Genomic DNA, 26,534 nt, shown 5'->3' with positions numbered 1-26,534 from the left:
GCGCGCACGTACAGTGCAATTGAAACTTCGTGGCCCATGCGCAGAAGTTGGTATTTTGTGGAAGAGCCACACTCAAGGGGCCAAAGAGCCGCATGTGGCTTGCGAGCTGCAGTTTGCGACCACTGGCTTAGTATATTGCGATACAGTCTTTAAATGGAATACTATGCACCAATGAAAATGAATGGACCGGAACTACATACAACTCTGCCAATTCTTGGTGAACCTTGTCAGAAAAGCAATGCCACCTAATATTCCGTTCTATCAAGGGGGACACCTTCACTATTTAAATGTGAAAATGGAACATGTCTAAGAGAAGAAATGGTTTTCACAGGGAGAAACTGTAAAGTTCAGGAAAAAAAAATTCTTACCACTAAAGTTTTGGGAAACATTTTATAATTTATATATAAAATCTCAGTAAGAAACCATGTAAAATGACAGAAATAACCACTTTACATTGAGTCAAAAAAAATTTCACACACACTGAATGTAAATTTTAATTACAAAACAAGAATATGAATAAAACATTTTAAAATAATCTCAATTATTTGGCAACTCATCACATCATTGCTAGAGACAAATTTGATCGTAAGAACAGTTTAATCTTATGAAAAATGTAAGTTGGACAGTTTGCTCGTATGGGAGTTGAAGGTGTTTAAAAAAGGACCTGGCAGCAAAGCCAGTCTCTATCCTGAAGTAATTGTGCAGGAAACAACACAAAATCCTGAATCATGATAGCAGTGACCTGATCTTCGAGGCGTTTCTCTTCCGGAAAAGGTGATGGGGAAAGAACAGGGCCTCAGCCTAGGGGCAGCAGAGGGGCGCGGCCTCGGGCGGAGGGGTTTCTGCCGCAGGTGACAGCCGCAACGCTACCAGACCAGAGCCCCTCCCGCCCGTGGGCTGGTAGTAAAGTCACAGATGCGAGAATCGTCTAAAACAAGTTACATTCCTAAAACACCGACCCACGACTGTGAGCAGAAGAGCGGTGGGCGGTGAGCTAAGCTACTTCACTGGCTGCATGCGCGGAGGCTCCGGAGTTCCTGCCAGGCCAGGCGGAGACAGGTACAGGGCAGGCAGTCCTAAAACACTTCTAATGACTGCACAGCCTTTAAAACCCTTCCATTAATTAAAAAAATAATAAAATAATAAACAGATATATAGTAAAGTTCACAGATAAGTTTTCTCTGTAAAATAAATAAAGTGTTCATTGATTAGCATCATACACAGAGTAAAATACAACCTATTTTTACATGTTTATATACTGTACACAGGGGACCCGCAGGCGGCCTGGTGTCCGATGGGCGGGAGGGTGTGTGTTGGTGGTGTGCCCCGTGGGGAAATCCCAATGTTAAAATATACAGCTCCTTTGTCTTGAGTTCAGATACAAAGTAAACATTTTCCTTTATCTGAAGTAAATGTACATAATACCTTCTATGAACAATAGTTTATAAAGCTGCTTCAAACCTACGAGGAAAGCCTGCACTAGGAACTCAGCACATGCGTGTCCTTTCCCTGGTTAAAGCCCGCTGACGGCGAGGCTGGAGCGTCCTCCCTCTTCTCCATCGAGACCACTCGGGCTCAGGACGCCCAGGGCGGCAGGCAGATTACCGCTTCACCTTCTTCGTGGGCGCTTCCTCCACTCTCTGCTGGCCTCGCGTGCGCGTCCCTGGTGGGCTGGCCTCCCTCTTGCGCTTGGTGGAAGGGGACAGCTGTGCCTTCGACCTGCAGTGGACAAAATCCAGGCAGGGGTGAGAGGTCATAGGAGCTGCTTTGAAGGATTTGTGAATTCTTTAAAAAGATGGAAGGTTTTTGACCTTGAGCGCCCAGAAGAGAAAACTGGGGTAGCGTTCTATGGGAAAAGGAGAGTCCGGAAGAGCTGGAGCCGACCCGCTATTTGCTGATGGCCTCATCCAGAGTCAGAAGCCTGGCCTGGCTCCGCTCTGCCACACTGTAGGTGCTGACCTTGGTCAACTCGACCTCTGAGCCCCAGTTCTTCCATCTTCACACAGCCACTCACGCACACTGCCCCCTGTGGGAACAGTGGCAGCAGGCATGCTTGCCCATGCTGCGCCGAGTTAGCCAGGCATTCAGACCTGTGACCGACAGGAAAACAGGCCTCGCCTTCGGTCCCGGTCAGGCGCTGGCATGCAAGGCTCCCAGGTGTTGAGGGCAGGCCTGTACAGGAGGGCCGTGTGGGGAGGACAGACCGGTGAGGCCCCTGAGACGCCCTCTGCACCTTCCTAGTCCATTTGGAGTAGGTTTCCACTTGGGAAACCAGTGATCCCCAAAGACAGTTATTTGGCAAGACAAAATTCCTCAAGGAACTTGGGAAGAAGGCATTGCTGTACCAGAACTCGTTTCAGAGGGTTAGTGACCTGAAGTGCGCAGGGGCTTACCCTCCTACTGGGACTGACTAGCTGTTTCTGGCTGCCCAGTTTGGCGCTGGCTGTGCAGATGGCTCTCTACAGTACTTTCTGAAAGGACTGCAGAAAGCTGGGCCTCTGGAAAGGACGAGGCCCCCGTGGGTGAGTCAGAGAAAGGGGACGAAAGGAGGACAATGGCTGGTCTTCGGAACGTTGCTAAGGAGCAGATCTCATGTCTCCAAGACTAACTCTGTTTTTTTCTGTGTGAGACAGTTTCCAGTGATTTACAGAAAGGCGAATCTGTGATACACAGGATACACATTGGCTGACAAGGTAAATATCCCAAAGTGTTCACGAGAGTGGAGTCCGGGGCCGAGCTTAATGAAGGCGCAGTCTGCAGGCTGAAGGTGGAGGCCCTGGGACTGGGTCCACATAGTCTACTACCTAAGTTTCAGGTGAAGAAGACCTGGGTCACCAGCAGAAACGCTACGAGGAGGACCTGCTGGGCGCATGCGGGTCAGGCGGGAGCTCAGGGTCTGCCGCGCCGACGCAAGGCCTCGGGAACGGAGGTGGGCAGTCCTCCGTGTTCATCAGCCTACACTCGGTGCAGAGCGCTTGCTTCTTAGAGGAGACGTAGCTGAGGACAGGGATGACCAGGGGCGCACACGAGAGAAGCCCAGCAGCTGCCCTTGGATGTTTAAGGGGGAGCCTCAGGGAGGCCGGCTCTTGCTGAGGCCCAGGAAGGAGGCCAGGAGAAGGCGGCTGAGAGGCCACCGCGGCTGTGCTGGCGCAGCGCCTGATACCAGCTGTTAGCGGTACTGACCCGCCAAGACCCCTCCCCACCCTGAGAATCTGTGTAACGCGGGGACTGTGAAGACGTGGTACCTGGAACCCATCACCCTGCCAAGGCACCTGAACCAAAGGGAAGAACGCTTGTGAACCAAACGCTTTAAAGCACGTAAGGCAGAGCACCGATAAGTCAGTGGTTACAGGACCGAGTCAGGGGAGATGGACTTCTGAAGAGGGAATTGAACGGGCAGATACAACAGCTACTCTGAGACACTCATTGGAAGATGCTGAGGAGCCGGTGGGACTTTCTGAGGGGCCCTGACTGAGAGGGAGGCGGTGGTGCTGGGGGTGCCCTGCACCTGACACAGGGCACTGGGCTCCCGCACCCACCCCTCCTCTCAGCAGGGATCTAGATTCTGACGTGTCTTCCATTGATCTGAGCTGCCCCCCCAACAAACACACACGGGACCACCTCCCTCCCAGACATGTGGGCACCTCAAGTTTCCAGCTCGACAGTCCGAGTCTCTGAGGAATTACACCAAGGCCCAGTGGCTGCTAATGACAAGCTGGGAGGAGTGATAAATCGGTTGGTATTCAGCCTCTATGTAAACATAAGCCACTCCCATGGCAGGTGTTAATAAGTGATATTCTAGAAATAAATACTCCTGAACTTTTTAATCTTGGATAAGAAAATTACAGATGATGATACCAAGATTAACAGCTGTGAATCACATTAAAAATGGAAAATAGTCTCACTTCAGAAAAATTATTAAACTATAAAGTGATGTGACGTTTCTGAAAAGTGCAGTGGGGCGGGGAACACTGGTGGTAACAGGAACACCGACCCGGCTTCTCTCCTTGAGGACTATGCCAAGCCCCCGATGTTCTAATGCACCCTGAGACGTAAGGGATTGCGCAAACACACTGGACTGTGGTACTATTTCCCAGAGGCTTCTGGCTAGACTAGGGTTTGGGAAACATGAAATTACTAGTTCTGTAAGCTAACAGTGGTCTCATGTGGGCAATTTCACGTGAACAGCCCCTTCCGGAGACTGGTTGGAGGCCCCTCCCTCGCTCGTTGGAGCGAAGCTGCTGCCTGTGGGGACTGTGCTGCATGGGTTGTGTCTCACCCTGGTGATCAGCGTATCAGAGACACCTACGCACGGTCGATAAATAACGTGTAAAGGCTTCCACCAAACAGGTCTCTGAAGCCTGGCCAGGACTGTGATCCCCAGTAATGGTGGAAGATGGAAACAGGTTTTCCAAGGAGAACGAAACGTCAGGGGCTTAGAGCACAGGCTCCCTGACACGCAAAGGCCTCTGGGAGCTCTGTGTGCCCGTTACCTCTGGGCCTCTGACCTGGCGGCGGACCTGGTGGTGGCCCCCAAGGGCTCGTCCTCTTCCTCCTCCTCCTCCTCCTCCTCCTCGGACTCCTGGTCTTTCCTGTCCTCGGTGGCTTCAGAAACCGACTTCTGGCGTTTCCTTTCTGGTTCCGAGGATTCTGCTCAAAGAGAAGAGTCACACCTGGATTGTACAATTCCCAACGTGCTTCCCAGGCCAGAGCCCGGAGTTCAGAGCGTGGGGTGTTAGGGACCTGCAGGCAGAAGTGGTTTTCCATTTCCTCTGGGTTTCGGCGCTTGCGACTCACAACTGTTTAGCTTAGTCTCAAACACATTTGGGAGAGTTTACTTAGGCAGTGCACAGCCAGCGTTCATGCACACTTCACGCCGACTCAGAGCATCTGGGACGTACCACTTCTGACACGGGATTAGAGCCGGTTCACACGTATTTATGTAACATTAATACCAGCTGTGCCCCACCGGAGTTTTCTCACCCGAAGGCTCTGCAACCGAGCACTCGCTGGGAACGTACCGGCATCGTCAGACGAGGTGAGAGAACGCTTGGGCTTCCTTCCTCGCCGCCGTGCACCTGCCACCGTTCTCTCGTCACCGTCATCCTGGAAGCAATTATGTTAGAGTTGAAAGGGTGGTCCGCTGAGCATTTACTGAGTTTATCTCTAAAGGCCATGTCTTGATAAGAAAATCAACACTTACGTTGCTTCCACTTCTTTCTTGCAGGGCACCTGGTTCTTTACTGGACTCATCTTCAAGAAAAGGAAAACCTCCGCATTAATACTTCATCAGTGTAACAATTAAATGGCAACAGTCAGGCTTGTGGTCTATGAATACACCAGTGCTGATGAATGAATTTTCAAACAATTCATCATGTTTTGTATGAGCCAAGCAAAGTCCGAGTTGCAACTCTGGCACATATGGATGTTGAGTCACGACACTGAAGGTTTGTCACTAATAAGCTCTGTGATCTGGGCAAACTCCCGGAGCCTAGTGTTTTCAGCTGTAGGATGAGGAGTTGGGTTAGACTACCTTTATGGTCCCTTTCAGCTCAAAGGCTCTGAAGCTGGAAAGGGAGGAGAAGGGGCCATGGAGGGCCCCCCCAAGGGCACCAGAAACTGTGGTCAGGATTGCAGACTCCACTGGAATCTCAATGTAACTCTGTAAATATTACAATCCCATTATGTAGTTAGAAAAAATGAGGCTCCAGTAACTTCATTTAAGCAATCTGTTCATCACATAACTGAGAAATTGGGTGATAACTGGAATTCTTTGACTCCAAATACATTATGGTAACTAAAAAAAAATTAAAAAAATATTTTAAGACACTATTAGTTTGTATAAGCCTATTCTTCATGTATTTGTTTCCTGTGTCTTGGTAAGAAAAATGAATTTTAGAGTTTAGTTTGATACACTATCTTCCAATAGCTAGATTATGGGATCCTCGTAAGACGCTCCACAACCCAGACACTTATCAGTGATGGGACCATAGCAGTCGCCCTTCTCTGCAGTCAACAGACAAGCACACATGGAAGAGTTGCGTCAAGAAAAGGGCCCACAAAGAGGAATCCGCTCTAAACTGGTCATCATTACCCCGATTCAGAACCCCACTGCTAAACAACCCCAAACACAATCACACAGCTTACACTGGAATTCTTAAAGGGCATTCAAGTTATAAAAACCCTTGCTATAGGGATTTAAAATATTGTAATATTGTGAATAAAAATTGGCTAAAAGCCAAGCATAAGCAGAATCTCCTTTTTAAAACAAACAAGCAAACATTAATCTTCGAAGAGATAAGAAAAACTAAAGTATGGCCACAGATCACATGTGTTAAGTGTGGAGAAACTTACATTCTCCATTTGCTTGACCTCGGTGATCAAAATACATCCCCTCCTGATTTGACCATGCTGCTCATTTGACCCAAAATAGCTGCCACACCCATCTTTTTGCCTATGTCGAACCTACAAAACCCCCTAGTGGCTCTTCTTGCTTTTATGTAAAAATTGTTAGACCATGAAATGAATATATACACATTGTAAAAAATTCTGGAAAATGTAGGCAACAGTAACAAAAAACATGGAATGTGCCCATTATCCCAGCATCCGGAGCTAATCACCATCAACAGTTGGAACCAAGACACAAATACTTGAAACAATTTTATCACTTGCATCCTGGCTTTGACACTGCAAAAGCTGCTTTCGAAATTCTTCTTCTGAGAACAATAGGCTCTTGATAGCAGTGCCCAGCCCCAAGGCTGGTTTATTTCTCCCGGACACATGTTCAATAAGTTATGGTTTGCACATGGCAAAGTGCCTTCCCTAGTTTGCGTTTTCCTGCCTTCATGCTCCTCTCTGAAGGCTTCCCGGACTTCTAAAACCAAGAATGGCTCAGATCACAGGGAAAGCCAAGAGGCACAGTCTCTCATGGCGGTAAGGACAGCTGTCTTCTCCAAGGAGGCAACCCAGTCCAGTGAGAAACCATGAAACTGTAAAGCTACCCCTGCAGCAGCCTCGTGCCTTTCTTACATCACACAGAGCAATGCTGTAGGTACACACCTGCTTGCATTACTTTCGGTTTGCCACCAGGGGGAGACTGTTCTACCTAAATTTAAACAAACAAAACATTGAAGTCAGCATTTGTCATCAGCACATAGAGAGGTTTAGGACCTCCATTTAAATAGACAGAACATTTGGGTCCTATTTTCTGCAGGGGATGAAGAACACCAAGTGAACATGATGCCATGCTTTTATCGGGGCTGCCACAGCCTCCTCCCCGGCCACTCCCCTCCCTGGCACTGGAGGACATGCAGCACAGCCCACTGTTAATAGTCCCCAACTCCCATGACCAGCTCGCACACTGAGAAATGCATTCACATGTGCCTCTTTGGTTTTGTTGTCTTACAATAATTCTATGGTACCCAAGGAAATGGACTCTCAAAGGGCCATGTGGCTGGCCCCATGTCATGGCCTGAGAGTAAGGGGCAGAGCTGAGGCCCAAATCCCACTGCCCTTTGTTAGTTCAGCGGACATATCTGTCCTTCTGATGATGCTGTCACCAAAACTCACGCAGTGAAATCTGGATTCAATGATCTCGTTGGGCATATGTCTCAAAGACAAAGATAAAGAAGCCACTGTCTAAAAACTATGCAATACAGCGAATTTCTGCATTTTAATTAAGAGTGACCACAGAGGGCAAGTTCCTAGAAAATTTTTATGTAACCAAACTCTCACGTGAGGAAGGAAGCAGACTGAAGAACCAACAATGCTGAGGTGAAAATATTAGCAATTAGATAGTAGTTGAATGGTTATTCAATATTTTCTTTAAGAAAGCCTTTTATAGTTTTTCAAATACGGTTAAAAAATAAAATTGTTCAGAATATTAGATGCTGCGGTATACCCATTCTAGGTCAAGAGCAAACGTGAAGAGTTTTTATCTTTTGCAATTACTTACAGTGACAATGCCGGTATCTGCTTTGCAGTCTTCTTCTAAAAAATGCAAAAACAAATCTCACTTAGAAAATCAGTTTGAAAATGTCTTGTGTGAACTACAAACACACCAAGTACCCACTTGTTTTTAATGCTGTTTCCACAGGGTGTTTCCGAGGTCTTCCTCTCTTCCTTTTAATGATCACTGGCTGGTCTTCCTAAGGGGAAAAGGAAAAAATATATATTCATTTTACCTGCCATTACACAGATCATATGTCATTTTCTCAAAACGAGAGTTAGGGTTCCTTCCGAAAGGTCTCCGATCCTGGCTCTGTCACGTAAGAGACACAGGACGCTGGGCTCAGCATTGCTTTTCTCAGTGCTGTCCCCTCACCTCAAACACAGCCAGTGCAGTGCGAACTCTTGGCTGTGAGAATTCTGAGATAACGAGGCAATGCCAGCAGGCACTTGGTGTTTAACTTTCACTTCTGAATCAGTTCGCACACCCATTTACATTCGGGTCCGGTCCAGTCACTTGTGACCACACGTGATTCCTTATAAAGAGGAAAGGAGGCCACTGAATTTCTCATATAGAGTATGAGAAAACAGAAAGAATGATTAAAAAGTCCGGCAAACTAGGCAATGGTTATCCAGAAGGCCTGGCGGGGGCTCAGGCTGTTTCCCTGGATTCATAGGCCTGTCCCAGGCCACTGCGGTTCTGTGCCTCACTGGGCTCTCTGCAAATCCGAATGGAGAGGGAGCGAGCAGCCTCCCAGGAGCCTCTGTCGGGCCTCGAGAATCTGGTCCCCGTGGGAGCCCGCACACCTGCTGCTGCTGCTCCCATTCTGTCCTGCCCAGACCCTGGGCGCAGCCGCACTTGCACTCTGGCCTGCATGGCTGTGTGGGTAGCTGTGCTGAGCTGCCTGTGAGGGACCTGAGTGGCCGTGAGGACGGCTCTGGGCTGATCCTGTGCGGCTGTGACAGAAATAGGCCTCATATAAACGTTTGGGTTAAATGAAGGTGAAGAGAACATAATGAATCAAAATGACACTGATAAAACGGCACCCCCTGTAGTTAAAAAAAAAAAACCCCAATTTCTTCAACTCCTTCAAAAGAAAATTGAGGTCACAGCATTTTATTTGTTTTTAGTCCTTAAGTAAATGGGAACAACAAGTATGAAAGCTGTCCTCACTCACCTCCTGAGACTTAGAGTTGTCATCGTCATTCTGCTCTGTCTTCTCGCCAGCAGCTTCGCCACCGCTATACTCATCTGCAGAAATGGCAGAGCTCCGTCGGCTGGGGACCAGGGTCCGCCTCACCGCCGACCCCACCCAGGGGACCACACAGCCCTGCCACACACGCACTCCACTCTCAGGCCCAGGCCTCCACAGTTAAGAAGCCAGAGTCTGGTTAGCTGGTAAGCAGCACATTTTGGGTAGAACAGGATCCAAATCAGAAACAATGCCCACGCCCTCAAAATATCAAGCAGGCGTGTGACCAGATTGTCATGTGGGAACGAGTGGCGAGTGCCGTTTCTGTTGGGGATGCCTGGCCCCAGATGCTGCTGCCTGAACAGTTAGTCTCCTCTCAGCACATTTCATCTCAGCAGATGGCCCCTCACCTCGCTCCTCCATGGCCCGAGCGGCAGCGGTGCGCGTGCTGGGACTGGTTTTAGATGACTCTTCCGAATCCCCAGAGCTCTCTTCCTGCAGAGGAGTTGAACAAGATAAGAAATGCCTTTTATAAACTCGTCCATTTAGCCTCCAAAAGTTTTCCTTTTTATTATAAAAACAATTCCACAGTGATCTTTTAGAATAGTCTGTTGTAAACTGTTTTAAAAAAGGAACGATTGTTGCTACCAGTGAAAGTATAAAAAGGATACAAATTTTGAAGACAGAAGGACATGAGATAAGGTTCAAGCATAAAGCACCAAGGCTGCCAGTTTTCTCCCTGCAAAATGGAAATCGCTCTTCTCCCTCACCCTTGACTTGGTGTTTTCGAGAGAAAATGCAGGAGAACAGGAACTTGAAATAAATTTCATGAAATAAAAAAAAAATGTACCTGGATTTTTATTAGTGTCTATCTTATAACAAGCACATTAAATATAGTTTATTATTAAAAAGATAAAAAATAAAGTGCACCTTTTGTTTCTTTTTTGAGCCTAAAAAACACACCTTTGATAATACAGTGATTATTATTAGAGATTCATAAAGGAAAAGGGGTACTGGAAGGAAAATATGTACGTGCTCACTCTGCAGGAATGGGGTCACTCCTGACATTTAAACTAGTGTGTGGAAAGGTACCTTCGCATCTCGTGGCTCAGCTTCAGAGCGTCGCCTCCGTGCCGCTTCTATTTTGGAATCCGGGGCATCTGAATTATCGTCTGAAAATCAGTTTGGACAGAATCACAAAGGGATAAAAGCTAAGTGGGAAATGAAACGCTTGGTTCTGTTTTAGGATAGTCTGAGGCTTCTTTCTGGGGCTTGTGCTTCAGAGATGCTAGGTATTCTAAATGTATGTATAATGTCATGTGATTTGAACACTGAACACTGGCCTTGAGAAAGCCAAAAAAAATAAATACTAATATAAAAATCCACAAATGCTCAATGACACCACAAACACAGCAGTTCTATGGAAAGGGCGTAGGGCATGTGGATACTCCACCTTCCTGAAGGAGTTTCCTATGAGGTGCAGTTAGTGATGAAGACCATGGGCGTGGCTGGGAATCTCTCAGGATCTTATTTTCTTTATTTATGAAATGGTGATAATACCTAACACATAGTTATTGTGAATGTGTATATTACCATGGATAATAACTAGGTATAGTATGAACTGAATAATTGTAAAATAGTTATGTTCCCTGCCAAAGAAAGAAAAGTATTTATCCATTCTTTCTCACATATTATTTAACTAGTGGCCTGGTGCATGGATTCATACACATTGAAAGGAAATTAATTAGAAGAAATATTTTAATATCGCTATTCGTCCTTTCTCTATAATAGAAGTGTCAACCAAATTCACGATTGACAATGACAGATCGAAACACATGCGTGCGATTGGCACCAGCGAGAGCTTTATATGTATACTAGAGGCCCGGTGCACGAATTTGCACATCAGTGGGGTCCCTCGGCCTGGCCTACAGGAGTGGGCCGAAACTGGCTCTCCAACATCCCCCAAGGGCGCAGGCCAGGCTGAGGGACCCCACTGGTGCACGATTGGGGCAGGGAGAGACGTGGGAGGTTGGCCAGCTGGGGAGGGACCGCAGGAGGGCCCCAGGGCATGTCCAGCCTGTCTTGCTCAATCCCGATTGACCAGACCCCAGCAGCAAGCTTACCTACTGGTCGGAGCACCTTCCCCCTGGTGGTCAGTGCATATCATAGCAACTGGTTGACTGTCTGCCCCCTGGTGGTCAGTGCACATCATAGAGAGCGGTTGAGCGGCCTTAGCATATCATTAGCATATTACGCTTTGATTGGTTGAATGGCTGACCAGTCGACTGGACACTTAGCATATTAGGCTTTTATTATGTAGGATTTTTAAACTGCCATTGTGTGTTATATGTACTGGCCGGTCAGTCTCGAGCATGTACTAGTCAACGTTTATTTTTAAATTGCCAGTGTGCGTCAGATGTACCGGCTGGTCGGTCAGTCTGATGGACGGAAGGACGGACGGTTGGTCACTTAGCCTTTTATGTAAATAGATAAGTGTTTACTGAACTTGTACTTTGTGTCAGGTATCTATAAATATAAAAGGGTAATATGCAAAGTATCCCCATGGGAGTTCAACCAGGAGCCGATCGCTTGCTATGACGTGCGCTGACCACCAGGGGGTGGCGAGGAATGAAGGAAAGCCCCATCCAGCAGCCAGAAGGCCCTAATCAGCCCTAATCGCCGGTGAGGCCTACCCATGCATGAATTTTGTGCATTGGGCCTCTAGTTAAAGTATAAAAATCTCTGCACTGTCCAGTAATGGTAGCCACTAGCCACATGGGGCTCCTGAAATTTAAACACAATAAAAAATTCAATCTTTCATTTACATGGACCACATTCAAGTACACAGCTAGTAGCCACTGTCCTAGACAAAACAAACATAGGACATTTTCCTGCTGGACAGCACTGCCACAGACCAGGAGGAAGCCAACGAGGCACAGAAGGGCCATTAGGTGCCTTTACTCTAGTGCTTCACTAGCTCCGTGGGGCACTGGTTTATGACCTAAAATAAGGAATTACGTGGTGCCTGGCTGGGCCTCAGGCCCAGGCTGCAGGAGTCCCAGGGGCTGGGTCTCCTCAGCAGATAATCTGGACCAAGTCCATAAAAGACCCTTCAGGCGTCAAGCTGGTCTGGAAACAAACTAGACTCGAGCTGGGAAGTAAACAACTACAATTCATCCGTGAACATACGGGCTTGATTTAAAAATCCGTGTACATGTGGACCCAGGCAATTCAAACCCACGTTCTTCAAGGTCAACTGTATTTTCGATCCTGGTTGGGAATCTGTGTATACGGAGGGCTGACCTAAGTTACACTCAGATTTTCTACTGTGCAGGCGGTCAGGGTCCCTACCCCTCGTTCTGTTCAAGGGTCAACTGTACCACCCTCTAGAATTTTCTGCTCTTAGCCCACTATTTCACATGTGAAAATAACATGATTTTCAAATATGCCTGAAACAAGGACATGTATGTTCTAAGTACCCAGTTCGTCTTCTGAGGAGGGGTCGTGCTTCTTCCTTTTCCTCCCACGCGTATTCCTTTCGTTCTCCTCCACCTGGAATTTAGAATGACCCTGTTAAAGGCACCTGGATTTGCATCCTGCCCACTGAAATGCGGCACATTAACTTCTAGCCTTCAGAATATAATTTCATATAAATGTAAAAGTCTAGAATAACACTTTTGGCATCTAGATTTGGATTAGTCTAAGCTTGAGTCTTTTCTTTTTTTCAATTCGAGTATAAATCTACATGAAATATCAAACCTGTCTCTGGTTACATACTATACTTCAACAGTTCTAAAATACATTTACAAAGCATTTCTCATGTTGCCATCTCTGCAGTCGAGCTATGCGTGACGATCGGCGGCACATAATGAACTAACTGGTGTTTCTCTCCCCTCAGTGGCCCATGAAAGGGCAGATGAGAGGCAGGACATGAAAAGAGATTCTTGAGTGTGAACAGGGACATGTCCAAGTCACCCTGGGGTCTGTCCAATTACCTGAGCACCACCTGAGCAGACACAGATCACAGTGATATGGAGAACTCTCAACCCTCCCCTTTATTTTTGACATATACACAGAGTGAAGCCTCTGTGCCCAGGTGAAAACACTGTATAAAACACGAACTCCCCAAGTGTCTTATAAAACCCACCTCTGTAGGATCTGCTTCAGCACCTTGACCCCGTCCGACTTCTGTGCTGTCATCTCTAGCACTGGAAATCTCTGAGCAATAAACACAAAAAAGAAAAACAACCTTAAATATTTATCCATCCCAGTACCTACTGTAGGGGTGAGTGTGGCAGCGGAAGGAAAGAGGAGGAGACTTTGCAGACGACGTGGCGGGACCCTCTAGGCACCGCCAGGGAGGCCCAGGACTTCCATGTCCAGATGTGAGCCAAGGGGGTTCAGGGAGGGAAGAGGACCCCTGACTTCACAGCCACCCTCCTGGCTCCGGCAGCAGCACAGCATGAGTGCCCAAGGAGAACAGGCATCACTTCTCAGTCATCAGGTTAGCGAACACCCAAACCACAGGATAATTAAACACGGGAGAAGGCGCGGGGTGAGAACTGAAAAGCCACCGGGGACGATTTGGCTCATTCAGTCAAGTGGAGGAGGTGTCTCTCCCACCCACAGCTGGAGGGACAGTGCACTCACTGCACATGCACTGGGAAACGGGCAGGATCACGCGCAGGGACCCTCTGTAATGGGAGAAGTGACAAAAACCTAACGGAGCAAAAAAGTAAGAACTGGCCTATTCACACTCGGAATCCTAAAGAGCAGCCGAAGAAAAGTAACTAGAGTAGACACATGGACAGGACAACCTTTCAGAACACAGTGCTGCCGAACCAACGTGGTGGAGTTTCTGCAATGAGATACCCTCTTCCTAAAGCTCGCACCATAGGCTACGTACTGTGTGTGAGAACATATACAGTGAATACAGAGTGGTGGGTCCCTGTGGGGTAGATAAAAGGAGATTGGGATTGGGATGGTATAATGTAGATTCAACTGTATCTATAACATTTTTAAAAAAGCATCTGAAGCAAATATACTAAACTTTAAGTTATGACAAAATTAGGTGATGGGTACGTGGATTTATAATTATTGCTGCTTTCTGCTGGTTTGAAATATGGTGTAACACGCTATAAAATAGCTGTAGCAAAAAAAAAAAAATAGCTGTAGTGAGGATTAAGACCACTTTCCCCATTCTTGATACAGAATGAACAAAATCTATAGGAACAAACCGAACTCTGTGTTCTGTTGGAAAAGAGAATTATCCCTCTGGAGTTGGCAGCCTTCCCCGTCATGAAGTCATGAAGTGAGGGCCCACCCCTGGGAGAGACCGACATAAAGGTGACAGCCCTGATCCATGAGGAACTACCCCAGCCAACCCTCAGCTCAGAATTCTCCTGCAATGCAGACCACAGGGGACTGCATGTCCGTATGTGCACGGGAACGGAGCCCAACATGAGGTCACTCACAAGGTGTAGTGCTCCAGGCACCACTTACACACTGCATGCTGCAGGGCCTAGACTAAGCCCCTGGGCCTCTTGGGGCTCACTATCCTCAACTCCCGATGTGGTGCCACCAACGTTCACCTGACTGCATTACCTTAATTCAATGAGAGGAGACCTAGGGGTACTTGCCCCAGGGCCTGGCACACAGCAGGCACTTAACAATTGTCATTGTAGCTGCTAGTAAAATGACTACTAGGAAATTAGTTAACTTACCTTCTTTGTTATGAGACTTGCTGTGAACGTCTTCATTTGTTCTTGAGCCTGAATTTTCGACCTAAATATACAATAGGGAAGTTGCCGTGGTTAGTCTGAGAAGTCTGGGAGGCAGAAGGGAAAGAGCATCATCTGCTGTTAGTGGGGACGCCGAGAGGGGCCGGGATGCGTGCTCTTTTCATTTTCACCTGGAAGTTCAAGAGCACAGAGCATCTTCCTCTGGAGGAAGGTCCCGATCAACAATTACCATTCTACCGTGCTTATTCTCCTTGCCTTTAAAATTATTGCCGCAAAAGTGTTAAGAAAGAAAACATCCCTGAATTCTGATTCCTCTTCCCATCCAACGATCCCTCTTGATATTTTTTCCCTTTACTTAAAATGCTAAAGGATTCTGTTGTTCTGTCATAAGATTTCCCTTTGGCAAATCTTGTCAACTACACCTTTTGTTTCTCTCTTTACTGAGGGAAAGTTTCAGAATAGCCTATAACATTCAAAATCCAGTATTAGAAAGGACGGCTGTGACTGGATGGGGAGGCAGCTGCCGGGACGCAGGCATTCAGGGGAACTCTGAGGTCGGATGGGGCACATGCTGGGAGCTCACAGTCGCCTGCTAGCTCCGCAGGGAAAGCCTGAACCAACCCAAGTGGGCTTCTCCTTCCTTCTCACTCAGCAGCCTGCACACAAGCTTCCTGCTCCAAACGGGGTGTTTCCACAGGGTGAGGGCCCTGAGGCCACAGGGGGCTGGGAAAGACCATGGCTGCCTGCAGGGTGCGTTTCACAGTGTTCACTCCTGGTATGATCTCAGGGCACAAAAGGGATTATGAGCCACATGTGAAAAAAAGTATATACGGCCATTACAGTTTGGTATTTTCAGAAAAACTACTAAAACATAAAGTCAACTTTCATTCTCAAAAATATGTTGTGTCCACAACACTGTGATTAATGACTGCCACAACCCGACTTGCAACACAGCAATAACCGATGGAAAGGCCAGTTCTCTGACATTTCCTTAGTATTCGCGCCCCAGGTGAGCATTCTAGTCTCAGCGATCTGGGCAGCCTTCCACTTCCTTTTATTTCATGACACTGGCCTACATTCAGTGCTGAAAATTCAGAGTGACTTTTTTTTTTTTTTTTTGAGGAAAACAACTATATTTCATGACATCAGTGGATATAGTTGGACATGAAAAAGGACAAGTAAATATTTTGGTCAGGTGAACTCGAGAGGAGAGCATGCTACCAATGGCCTCCTGTCTCCTAAAGTAATGCACAGGACAGGCCTCCCTCATGGCTCTCAAACACTAACCCAAAACCACCCCAACCATGAGGAAAACCAGCTGTCACAGAGACTCACCTTCAATGATGCCTTCACCGACCCAGACTCCCTCTGCTGTTCAGCTGTTCAAAACAACATTGAGAAATAAGGAAGCTGAGTACTGTGCCTGAACCACAAAGAAACAACTCAGATGTTCAGAGCAGTTAGGCAGGGCTATGATGCTATACGCCTGGCTGCCTCTGTGAATTATAAAACTCTGACCACTTACTCTCTATGGTCCATGTTCTATCAGAACATCCACAGAAATGGAAGCCGCCGGCCTCTTTACTGCAATGGCAGTGTCCCTAATTCACCCCCTGATCTCATGGCTGAGGACCTGAGGCTCGGAAGAGACCTCCACTGACGGGCAGGCTGCAGTGTGAAGTTGGTTCATCAAATGAAAAGTTAGGTCCTCACCATGGAACAGCAAAGGTCTATTTATATTCTTTGGAAACTTGAAGTACAAGGTCTACTGCTTCTACTCAACATGACAGAACACACATTTTTCTTTCAAACAACTTCCTTTTACGTAAGTAGATCTCTTACTGAATCATACCCAGACACAGTGATCTGAAATAACTGGGAACAAAGGACTTCAGAACCTCCAAAGTGTTCTTTTTTTTAAAAAATATTTTTTATTGATTTTTACAGAGAGAGGAAGGGAGAGGGAGAGGGAAAGAGAAACACAGATGTGTGATCCATCGGCTGCCTCCTGCAAGACCCCCACTTGGGAATCAAGCCTGCAACCTGGGCATGTGCCCTGGGAATCGAACCAGCAAACTTCTGGTGCATGGGAGGACGCCCATCCAACTGAGCCACACCAGCCAGGGCTCAGTTTTCTTACTTGGTAAATGTCAAGAGGTATAATCCACACAACAAAAGCTCTCCAGGGTCCTCAATGAGTTTTAAGAGTGTAGAGAAGTTCTGGACCAGTGTGTGGTGCTGCCCTAATCCTTTCTGACACAGGGCACGCACTCTCCTAAGAAGACTGCAGTGGCCACTGACGACTGTGGTGTGGACAGGCTGGAAGGCCCTGCAAGCTGGGAGCAGATTCGCGGAGTCACCAGGGCCCACAGCGGGGGTTAGAGAGGTGGGCGCACGGCAGCAGACCTGCCTGTTGGAAATGAGCTGTGATAAACAGCTTCAGCCCCTAGGAGGGCAGGGAGGTGCAGAGACACATTTTGGGGATGGAGCAAGAGCTTGCTCAAAGCTACTTTCTGTTTGCCACAATGATTGGAGCTATCACAGTGAAACAGTTACTTCCTATGAAAATGACTGGCACTTCATAAGGAAAGGTTTATGTTAAAAATGAAATCTCTCTAATCTATCTTAAAAAACGCAAGGCAAATTCATATAACCTGTCAGCATATTGTGATGAATTGGCTACTGATTCTAAGCCGCAATGAAAGGTACAACCACATGCAAGGGAAAATGATGCGAACACCTGTTGAAAGGAGCTTACCTACTGCAGTCGGCTTTCTTCCACGTGGACTTTCTGACGGTGCTGGAATTGCATGAGTTGTCTCTTCCACTGCTGGTACAAATGTCTAAAAAGTCCAAAGTGCCATAAAAACATAACTTAGCTGTGGTTTTTATAACAAGAAGGCAAGACTAACCTCGAGGGATGTAAAAAAACCACCCAGAATTTTGTAACAATATAAAAGTCTACTTCCAAGTCTGCAAAATTTCAAAATGAATACATGCCGGCTTTTACGAACAAAAAAAAACAAAATGAAAAATCAATCTAATTTCATATTTCACCCATCAATGGCTCTCCTCCTGCTTTAAATTAAAACTCTAACTTAGTACAACACTAAGGCTCTTCCTGACCGGCACCGCTCCCACTCCCGAGGCTGGGACCTCGAGACCACTGCAGTACTCGGATTCACCACGGGCCCTTCCCTCTGTGCCTACAACAGGCTTCCCTGACTGGCAGGCTTTTTGTTCTTTCTCTGGTGAACTTCTACTCTAATTGCAAAATTCCAACGCAAGCTCCCATGTCCTCCTTCAAGCCCTCCTGCCTGCCTACCACTGCCCTGCTCACCGCTACCTCGGCACACCGGGAGGGCGCTTCGGGAGCAGGCTGAAAAGGGGATACAGCGACTAAAGTATGTAAACCACAAAGGCCATGAGAAACCAGATTTCTTCTAAGTATGATGGAAAGCCACTGGAAATCTTAAGCAGGGTAATGGCACGACCTAATTTATGTTTTTCAAGCTAGCTCCCAGGGCCGTGCTAATCAGAGCAGGGCTGGAGAGGAAGGAAGTTAGCAGGGACCCACTGAAGCAGGGCTGAGACTAGGGCAGTAACTGCAGAACCAGAAACAGATGGACTCCAGTTACACTCTGGACGGGAGCCTATGAGAACTGGCCATGGATTAAACGTGGGTGACTCGGGTTTCTGGTTAGAGCAAATGGAACTGATGATGGCCCTACATTCGGGGATGATGGAGGCTCTTGGCTCCCCACCACAGGATGTAACATTAACCATACTTGAGTGTTTTAAGTTCAGTGAGACACAGCTTACATGTCTGTGTGTACATAGGGTGAAATGGTATGGACACACTTACAGCGCAGCGCAGTTGAACCATCAACCATACCTCAGTCCTCAAGCTGGCTTTCAAGTCCAATCCTCCCAAAACATCCGATGGAGACTCTTCGCTGCCTAATGAAATTCAAAGCCATTAAACCAATGTAAGAACTTGCTTGCAAAAATACATCCTGAACCAAAAGGAAACAGAAGTTTCTTATCTAGCACACTGCGCCACTTTGCTGTTTTATTTGGCAGTCAATAGAAAATGATAAAAAGGAATATGTATGAAAATTACCTGAGGAAATGCATGGGTCATTTAAGTTTTTGTGGAGACAGTAAAATTGTTTCTTGCTCTTAGGAGGGCTGCCCAGAAAGAGTGACGCAGTATATTATCTGTGGAGACATCTATTCCCAAGTGTTTTTCTACAGCGATCTGGCTCCCCATTTTATACAACAGAAAGCTGAGCTTCAGAGGTAGTGTTTTCTACAGGCACCCAAGTACCATGCAAGTTACATAAGTTCTATGACCCTAGTTGCCCATTTGTAAAATGGGTGATAAAAGAGTACTGATTTCACAGGGCTGATGTAAGGTGTCCGTCTGGATGGACAAGGAACCTGAACTGAAGGTCAGGGCGGTTCAGTAACCTGCAGCTTCCAGTCCCTCAGCCTCCTGCCTCTGCCCTGTGTGTCCATGAGAAATGAGTCTGAGGCTTTGAGCTTTTGAACACAAGTTCCTCTTGGAGAGGCTTGATAACTGAGTTTGATAAATTATTTTGTGACATTATGGAACCAAAACCATGTTTTGGAAGGTTGCTGTAAATGGGCTCAACATATAATCATCTGTGTAAAATGCTAAAATTTGCCATTAGAGAGATTCTCACCTTTGTCACCCAAATTCTCTTCAGGAGAAACAGTGACCGCGAGGGCTCCTTCCTTCTGGGATGGCTTCACCATGCCATCTCCTGTTTTCTCAGCTGGTGCCTGAATACTCTTGATGGGCAAGTCCTGCTCACATGCGGCTGCTGTCAGAGCCGCACTGCAGACATCCGGAAGGATGGAGTGGGCAGGAGTGGCATCAGGTCCTTGGCCATGAATACGTGCGGTGGTGGTGGGGTCCTGCTGGGCAGGAGGAAGAGATGGCTGCTCCACTGCAGTGTCTCTGCCCTGTGGCTCGCCCTCAGCCATTTCAGCACCGGCTTTCCCTGCTGTCACAGAGTGGGCACTGATGGAGGAGCCCTCTGCCGTCTGCCCAGGTGTTTGCTCTGGTCTCAGGCTCACAGGCTCGTCAGCACTCCTCTCCAAGTCCCTCCTTGCCGAAGGGCTGGCTGTACTGCTGTCCCCTGCCGTCTCTGCCTCGGGGCTCAAGGGTATTCTCTTCTCTCCCGACTGGCCTTCCCCTGCAGAAAGTGCGCTGACTGGCACCCCATCCCGCTTCTCCTCGGGGCTCACTGCTTTTCCTCCTAAGAGTGGCCCAGGGCACTGACAGTTGTTCTCAGCAATGAGGCTGGGCATGGGGGCCTCACACTTGCTCACCTTTGCAGCAGACTGGCCCCCTGTCCCTTCTGGGTGGCCTGCAGTCAGCGGAGTCTCCCCATGCCCGTCCAGGCCAGCGAGGATCAGCGTGCATTCAGCTGTGCTGGTGGAGATGAGGGCGGCCTCACTCACATCCTCCGCCCCTGCGGTGGCAGGCCGGTCTTCATCCCGCAGCCCAGCACCCCTCATGACCGCTTCCCGGCCTTCGGAGGTGCTTGTGGAAATCGCAGTGGTGTCGCTTACCTCCTCAGCTGGTGTGGCCGAGGGGCGGACTTGCTCCCGAGGGATGGCACTGGACACCGGGCCCTCACAGTCCTCCACTGAGCTGGTGGAGATGACCGCGCTCCCATCCTTCTCCTCCATGGCCGGGCCAGGCTGCTCACCTCCACTCTCTGCAGCGACCCCGACAATGCAGGCCTCGCAGCCCTCGGCCACGCTGGTGGAGATGAGGGCACACTCGTCCTTCTCCTCCTTGCTGGTGGAGGCGAGAGGGCTCTCGGCCTTCGTGGGTGCACTGGGCATGGGCACCTCGAAGTCGTCGGTGCTGGCCAGCATGGGGCCGGTGGCTCTTCCTCCAACCGCTGTGACCGGCTGCTGGCTGCCAGCACCCAGGATGGTGCTTGCGCTGGAGACAGGCACTTCGCACTCTTCCCCGAGGCTGGTGGAAATCATGGCGCACTCGTCCTTCTCCTCCTCTCCCACAACAGCGAGGGGGCTCTCCTCTCCTGATGCCGCACTGGGCATGGGGGCCTCGAACTCCTCCGTGCTGACCCCGGTGCCTTCCGCACCTTCTTCAACCCTCAGAGAACTGGGATGACCCTCCCCGTCCATCCTGGCGCTCAGCTGCGCGGTGCAATCACTCATCGTGCTGGTGGAAATCACCAGGCCCATGCCTCGACTCTGGTTGGTGATGTTGTCACTGGCAGTGGCAGCCATGCGGCCAATGCACTCCTCACTCTCCACAGAGGTGATGGCACCTTCATCTTCTTTCTCCCTGGGCGATGTGTGATGAACTTCCCGTTCTGGGCCTGCAGCAGATACCAGTCTCTCGTGACTGCCCCCGACCAGGCCAGTGGAAATAGCCGTCTCTTCGACGTGGTCTTTTCTGGCCAGCGGACTGTCGCTCTGACCTGAAGCTGCACTTGTCATGGGCCCCTCACACCCTTCAGGCCCAAGTGCTGCCCCAGCCTTTGCCAAAGCCACACTGGTCACGCTGCTTTCCACGATACCCTTTGCACTGGAGCAGATCTCTGTGTCTTTCATCTCCTTGTCTGTGGCACTCATGCTGTCGACGTTACTTTCATGGGCGCTGACGGTGGCCCCAGCCTCAGCCGCCACATGCCCCACTGCAGTCCCGATCTGAGCATCCCCTTCCTCCGCACTCTCACACACGGGCACCCCTTCACTCTCCTCTATCCCCGTGCAGGCGGAGGCATGTCCAATCTCGTTGCCTCTTCCAGTGCTAGTCACCACACCCTCCCCTTCCTCATCCTCCTCTTTGGCACCCGTGCTGGTGACAATGTCTTCATCGTCACCAGGACCGGCAGCGACCAATGGCACGTTGGTGGCTTCTTTGGCTGCGGTGCTGCCCGTCGCACTCTGTCCATTCTCTTCTGATTCACAGCTTAGAGCAAAGCCTTCACTGCCCTCCTCCGAGCCTGTGCAGCTGGCTGGCCCCTCTGTGTCTTCCGTGATCCCTGTGCTGGTGACGGCGCTCTCCCCCTCTGCCCCGTCATTCACAGACCCACCTCCCTCTTGGGGGGCACTGGCTCCCGGTGGCGTGTCATTGTTGGCCAGGACCTCTGCTGCACCCGTCACCAGGCGCTCCTCCTGGGGCCCTGCTCCAGTGACTGTGCACGCCGCCATGCCTTCGCTTCCCCTTTCTGCTCCTGTACATGTCACAGTTCCCTCGGGTTCCTTTTTGGGGCCCACTCTCGTCACAGTTCTCTCTCCACTGCTCAAGGATCTCTCCCGCAGTTCTGTCCCAGCACTGGTTACGGCCCCGTCGCTCTCGCCTTCCCCAGTGAAAGTCACAGTCCCCCTGACTCTTTCTGAGTCTCGACTGGAAGAACCTTCGCATTTCCCTTCGGAGCCCGCGCTGGTCACAGCATCATCCTTCTCTTCCGTCATAGCACTGTTGACACTGTCATTGACTGTGGCTGCCTGGGCAGCTGCTGGGTCTGCGGCTGGCTCTCCAGATCCGGCCAGAGCACACTCCCCACTCTCTCCCTCCTTGGTGCTGGTGAGGAAGGTCTCGCTCTCTGAGAAGCCCTCTGTCACCACAGCCCCACCTTCTTCTGCTGCGGCGAACACGGTGGCTGGGCTGGCGTGGGCCCTGGCGTGCAGGGCATTGGTTCTGGAGCCCCTTGTGAGGCCATTGTCTGCCTCGATGCTCGTGCAAGGCAGCGCCACCTCCCCCTCGACTGCTTCTGAAGAGGTTGTGGCAGCCCTGGTGTTTACAGGATTCAAGGTCATGCCTTTGTCCTTCCCTTCAGTGCTGGTGGTGAGAGGCTTCGCCCCATCCTCAGCTTTCCTATTCTTTTGGTGTGAAATGGAGGAAGCAGTGCTACCTCCTGCACTAGTGTCTACCTCACTGTTTTCCTTCCTTCTTGCAACAACTGTTAGGTGTTCTACTTCACTTGGGCCTCTACTGTGCTTAAGTTCACCGGTTTGAGCATCTTTTTCAGTGCTCATGCTCACACCAGGGACAACAGCGAGCCCATCCTTTCTGCCACTTTCTGCTGCAGTTCTAACCATCTGCTTTGAGGTGGGCTCTGCACTCAAGGTGCTTTCTCTCCTGGACTCATCCATCAAGCCGCCTTCTTTGCTAACATTCTCATGTCCCACAATCATGTCTATTAACTTGCTACCAAGAGGTACGTTTACTTTCCCTTGTTTACCATGCAGTGTGGTGGCCTGGGAACCTTCTGGAATGTGTCTTTTGCTATCTAGGCTCGCTTTTGCTGGCATATCTGGTGTGGAAAGTGCTCCACCTTCTTTGCTGTGACTTGACCTCAGGACTTCCGATTCTCTCACCAACAAGCTCTGCTGCGGGAGACCCGAGTGGTCCCCCAGGCAGGTGCTGCCCGAGCCACCGTCTGAAACAGGTCTTCTGTCGCCTACAGGAACATCTGCACCATGGGGTTGTTTCTGAGGCACAGCAATCACAGGACTTAAGGACAGCGATGGGTCCAAATTTGTGGAATGTTCATGAACAGCACCTCCTTGAGCAACACGCTCCTCAGTGGGTCTTGGGTGCTTCCCAGTCTTTTGTGCCCGGCCATTTTCTGCCGGGACACGAGGCACCATTCTGTGACCAGCCTCTGAGTCCACACTGGTTTCATGGGTTCCTGGCTGAGGGGGATCCCTCTCCCCGGGACTCAGCTTGGACACAGTGCTTTGGACGTGCGCTTTCTTGGTCCCGGCACTTTTATGGTTTGTGTGCTTTTCAGAATTACTAGCAGCCACTGTTCCACGTTCGGGTTTACAGGCGGGAGCAGCTTTTGCATCTCCTGTGGAAGTTCTTAACTCATCCTTTAGGACCGTGGCTGTGGCTTTTGGTTTCGTCACATTTTCAAGGCCGGTGTCTTGCTGAGAACCGCTGCTGCTGCTCTCCGGGGTTTTCGATACTTCCAGTGCGTTTCTGACAGCAGGCTCCATGTCGGTCTCCATTGGCTCTTGCCCGGGGATCAGTGTGGCATCGCCTCCTCTTTTTGGTCGCTGAAGGGAGGAACTACTGGGAGTGCCTGCAGCATTGGCTGCCAATTTCTCTTCTCCTTTGGTCATTTCTTGGGATGAGCTGCCTCTTCGATTTTCACACACCCTTCTACTCAGTTTCTTTTCCATGACTGAGCTATTCCCTCTGGCCTTTTCAAGATTACTGTCAACTTCTTTCCCATCCTTGTCATCGGATTTGCTTTCTTCCTTCTTCCTCATGTCCTTACTACTGTGCTTTGTGCTTCTGCTCTTGTGCCCATCTGATAACCTCCTCTCCAGTCTGGAGGAGCCTGACTCCCTCTCCCCCTTGTGTTTGTCCTTTGCCAGCAGCGGCTTTGCTCGGTGACCGGAGTCCTTCTGTGCACCGTGGGCCAAGGATGCCGCACCCTCAGCTGCAGGGTCAGCACCGGCCTCCTCGGATCTGTCCTCGGCTTTAGACTTCCGCTGTCTGTCTGGGTCACTGTCTTCTGTGTTCCTCTCCTTATCTGGTTTGGAAGTGGTTGTCTGTCTTGTGATACCTTCTTGTGATTCTATGTCACTGACTTTTAACGGTTTGCCTTGACTTTTTGATTTTGACTTGAGCGCAGGTTTTTCATCTAACAAGCTCTTGGTTCTCCGCTTCTCCTTGGGAACAGCCTCTTCAGGTTTTGAACTGCTATCGAAATGAGTCGAGTCCATGTCACCCTTATCCTCTGAACAACTTTCACTTCTTCTCTGTAATGGGGTTCCATGTTGCTTGGAACTCAGAGGATCTTTCTGAATTTTAGAATCACCCGATCTTCTCGATTTGTGCTCTGCCTTAGTTTTCTCTGTCAACAGGTGTTTCTCCTTTTTGCTGTTTTCTTTACGCACATTCTCATCTGTTTTTATAATATATTCAGAAACTGGCTTTCCATCTTTGCCTAAAATTGACAATTTCCTTTCATTCCTATGTTTATTCTTCCGTTCAGCTTTATCATCCGCAGAAAGCTTAGGTTGTTGGCTTTGCTTTTGAACACTGTCCTCCCCTTTGACCCCTTTCTCAGGGGGGTGGGGCTCGGTCTCATCGCCTGCTTTATGCGTACTCTCCCCTTTATGTTTATGCTTCACAGACAACTTGTCTTCAGGGAGAGTTTTCTCTTTCTCAGGCTTCTCCTTAAAGGACTTTGTCTCTTTCTTAGGCAGGTTCTTCACATGCTGTGTTTCAGAATCCTCCTTCCTAACATGCTTTTCACTTTTCAGGGTGCCTTTCTGTTTTGGGGGTTCTTCTGTGACCACTTCTGAGCGCTCTGCTTGCTTTTTCCCATCGCGCGCGTCCGTCTCCTCCTGTGCCCCTTCCACCACCACAGGAGCAGAGGTCCGCCTTTTGTGTTCTTTTTCCACTCTGGACTCATTTTTGCTTTCATCAGCTGAATGCAAACACTCTGAGAGTCTCCGGGTAGGTTTACTTGCTTCACTTTTTGTATGAACATGCTTCAAATCCTTGGAAGAAGACACCTTTTCCTTTTCACAATGCTGTAAGAAAATAAAGGTTCAAATATAAGAAATACTACAGTCCATTTTTGTATCAAATTTAACACCTGGGTGCATTTCATGCTGAGTGGTCACATATTTTATACCCTACTTAGTCTGTGCAAGCAGCCTGTGGTTGGGATTATTAATTTCATTTTTGCACGAGGAAACTGGAACTCAGCATGACTCAGTAAGCTCATACCCGGGCAACGCATTCAGAGCGGTCTAAAACAGGGGTGGGCAAACTTTTTGACTCGAGGGCCACATGGGTTCTTAAACTGGACAGGAGGGCCGGAACAAAAGCATGGATGGCGTGTTTGTGTGAACTAATATAAATTCAAAGTAAACATCATTACATAAAAGGGTACGGTTTTTTTTTTTTTTAGTTTTATTCATTTCAAACAGGCCGGATCCGGCCCGCGGGCCGTAGTTTGCCCACGGCTGGTCTAAAATCTAGTACTTTCCCCCTACACCGCAGGCACCTTCACAGAGACTAGCTGCTTCTCCAGAGCTGTCCATGCATGTAGGCCTTCTTTAACTCTCAACCACTACAGTCCACCAATGCCCAGTGGTCATTAATAAATATAAAATGAGTGGATGACAATCCAATGTTCTTTTCAGTCCAAAAGCATTTGTAGCCAATTAAAAAACTTTATACTAAAATAAAAGTTTCCAACATTTTAGTTTAGACACCAGAAGTTTTTCTTATTTAAACGATGGGCTGAAGTTCTCAGAAAGATCTCTGTGCCTCTGGGTCAGCTTACCATGGCATCTCCTTACAATTTAACACAAAGATTAACTTACTTCTACTAACATAGGGACCAGGATATAGCAAGATCTTAAAAAATACTTTAAAAATTAAATACCTCAAAGAAAAAACTAAAAGGGATTTCATCAACCTAATTTTACCTTAAGTTCTAACAAATTAATGTGAATAAAATTTTGGGATCATTTTCCAAAGAAATTTATCACAAAATAAAATTAAATATTTTTTAAAGTGACATTAAAATATCTGAATATACTTAAATATGCCTCAAATTTATAAATAAAGAAATCAAGAATATTTACTGGCTGTGAATAAGTA

The 26,534-nt window shown here is 48.5% G+C and overlaps 1 protein-coding gene across 3 annotated transcripts in view; it reads right to left on the bottom strand.

Moving 5' to 3' along the window:
• Positions 1–407: 407 nt before the first annotated feature.
• BOD1L1 (biorientation of chromosomes in cell division 1 like 1) overlaps positions 408–26,534 on the bottom strand; it is a 45,625-nt gene continuing 19,498 nt past the window's right edge. The window contains exons 10-26 of one of the 3 annotated variants that reach the window (XM_070399234.1): positions 19,591–25,453; positions 18,777–18,841; positions 17,640–17,724; positions 16,217–16,260; positions 14,864–14,924; positions 13,288–13,358; positions 12,620–12,692; positions 10,233–10,312; positions 9,551–9,635; positions 9,126–9,199; positions 8,072–8,147; positions 7,955–7,989; positions 7,060–7,105; positions 5,204–5,253; positions 5,022–5,106; positions 4,494–4,650; positions 408–1,719 (exon numbers count right to left, since the gene is read on the bottom strand). In XM_070399234.1, the coding sequence (XP_070255335.1) occupies positions 1,602–1,719; positions 4,494–4,650; positions 5,022–5,106; positions 5,204–5,253; positions 7,060–7,105; positions 7,955–7,989; positions 8,072–8,147; positions 9,126–9,199; positions 9,551–9,635; positions 10,233–10,312; positions 12,620–12,692; positions 13,288–13,358; positions 14,864–14,924; positions 16,217–16,260; positions 17,640–17,724; positions 18,777–18,841; positions 19,591–25,453 (7,068 nt within the window). In that variant the 3' untranslated portion in view covers positions 408–1,601. The remainder of the gene's footprint in view (positions 1,720–4,493; positions 4,651–5,021; positions 5,107–5,203; positions 5,254–7,059; positions 7,106–7,954; positions 7,990–8,071; positions 8,148–9,125; positions 9,200–9,550; positions 9,636–10,232; positions 10,313–12,619; positions 12,693–13,287; positions 13,359–14,863; positions 14,925–16,216; positions 16,261–17,639; positions 17,725–18,776; positions 18,842–19,590; positions 25,454–26,534) is intronic. The other 2 variants (XM_070399252.1, XM_070399242.1) reach the window with 2 other exon arrangements.

This window comes from Myotis yumanensis, unplaced genomic scaffold (genome assembly GCF_028538775.1).
Source record: "Myotis yumanensis isolate MYYU_CA2020_CCGP unplaced genomic scaffold, mMyoYum1.0.hap1 SCAF_1, whole genome shotgun sequence".
Lineage (NCBI taxonomy): Eukaryota > Metazoa > Chordata > Mammalia > Chiroptera > Vespertilionidae > Myotis > Myotis yumanensis.
The sequence above is the reverse complement of the archived record's forward strand: the minus strand, read 5'-3'. Positions and strand labels throughout refer to the sequence as shown.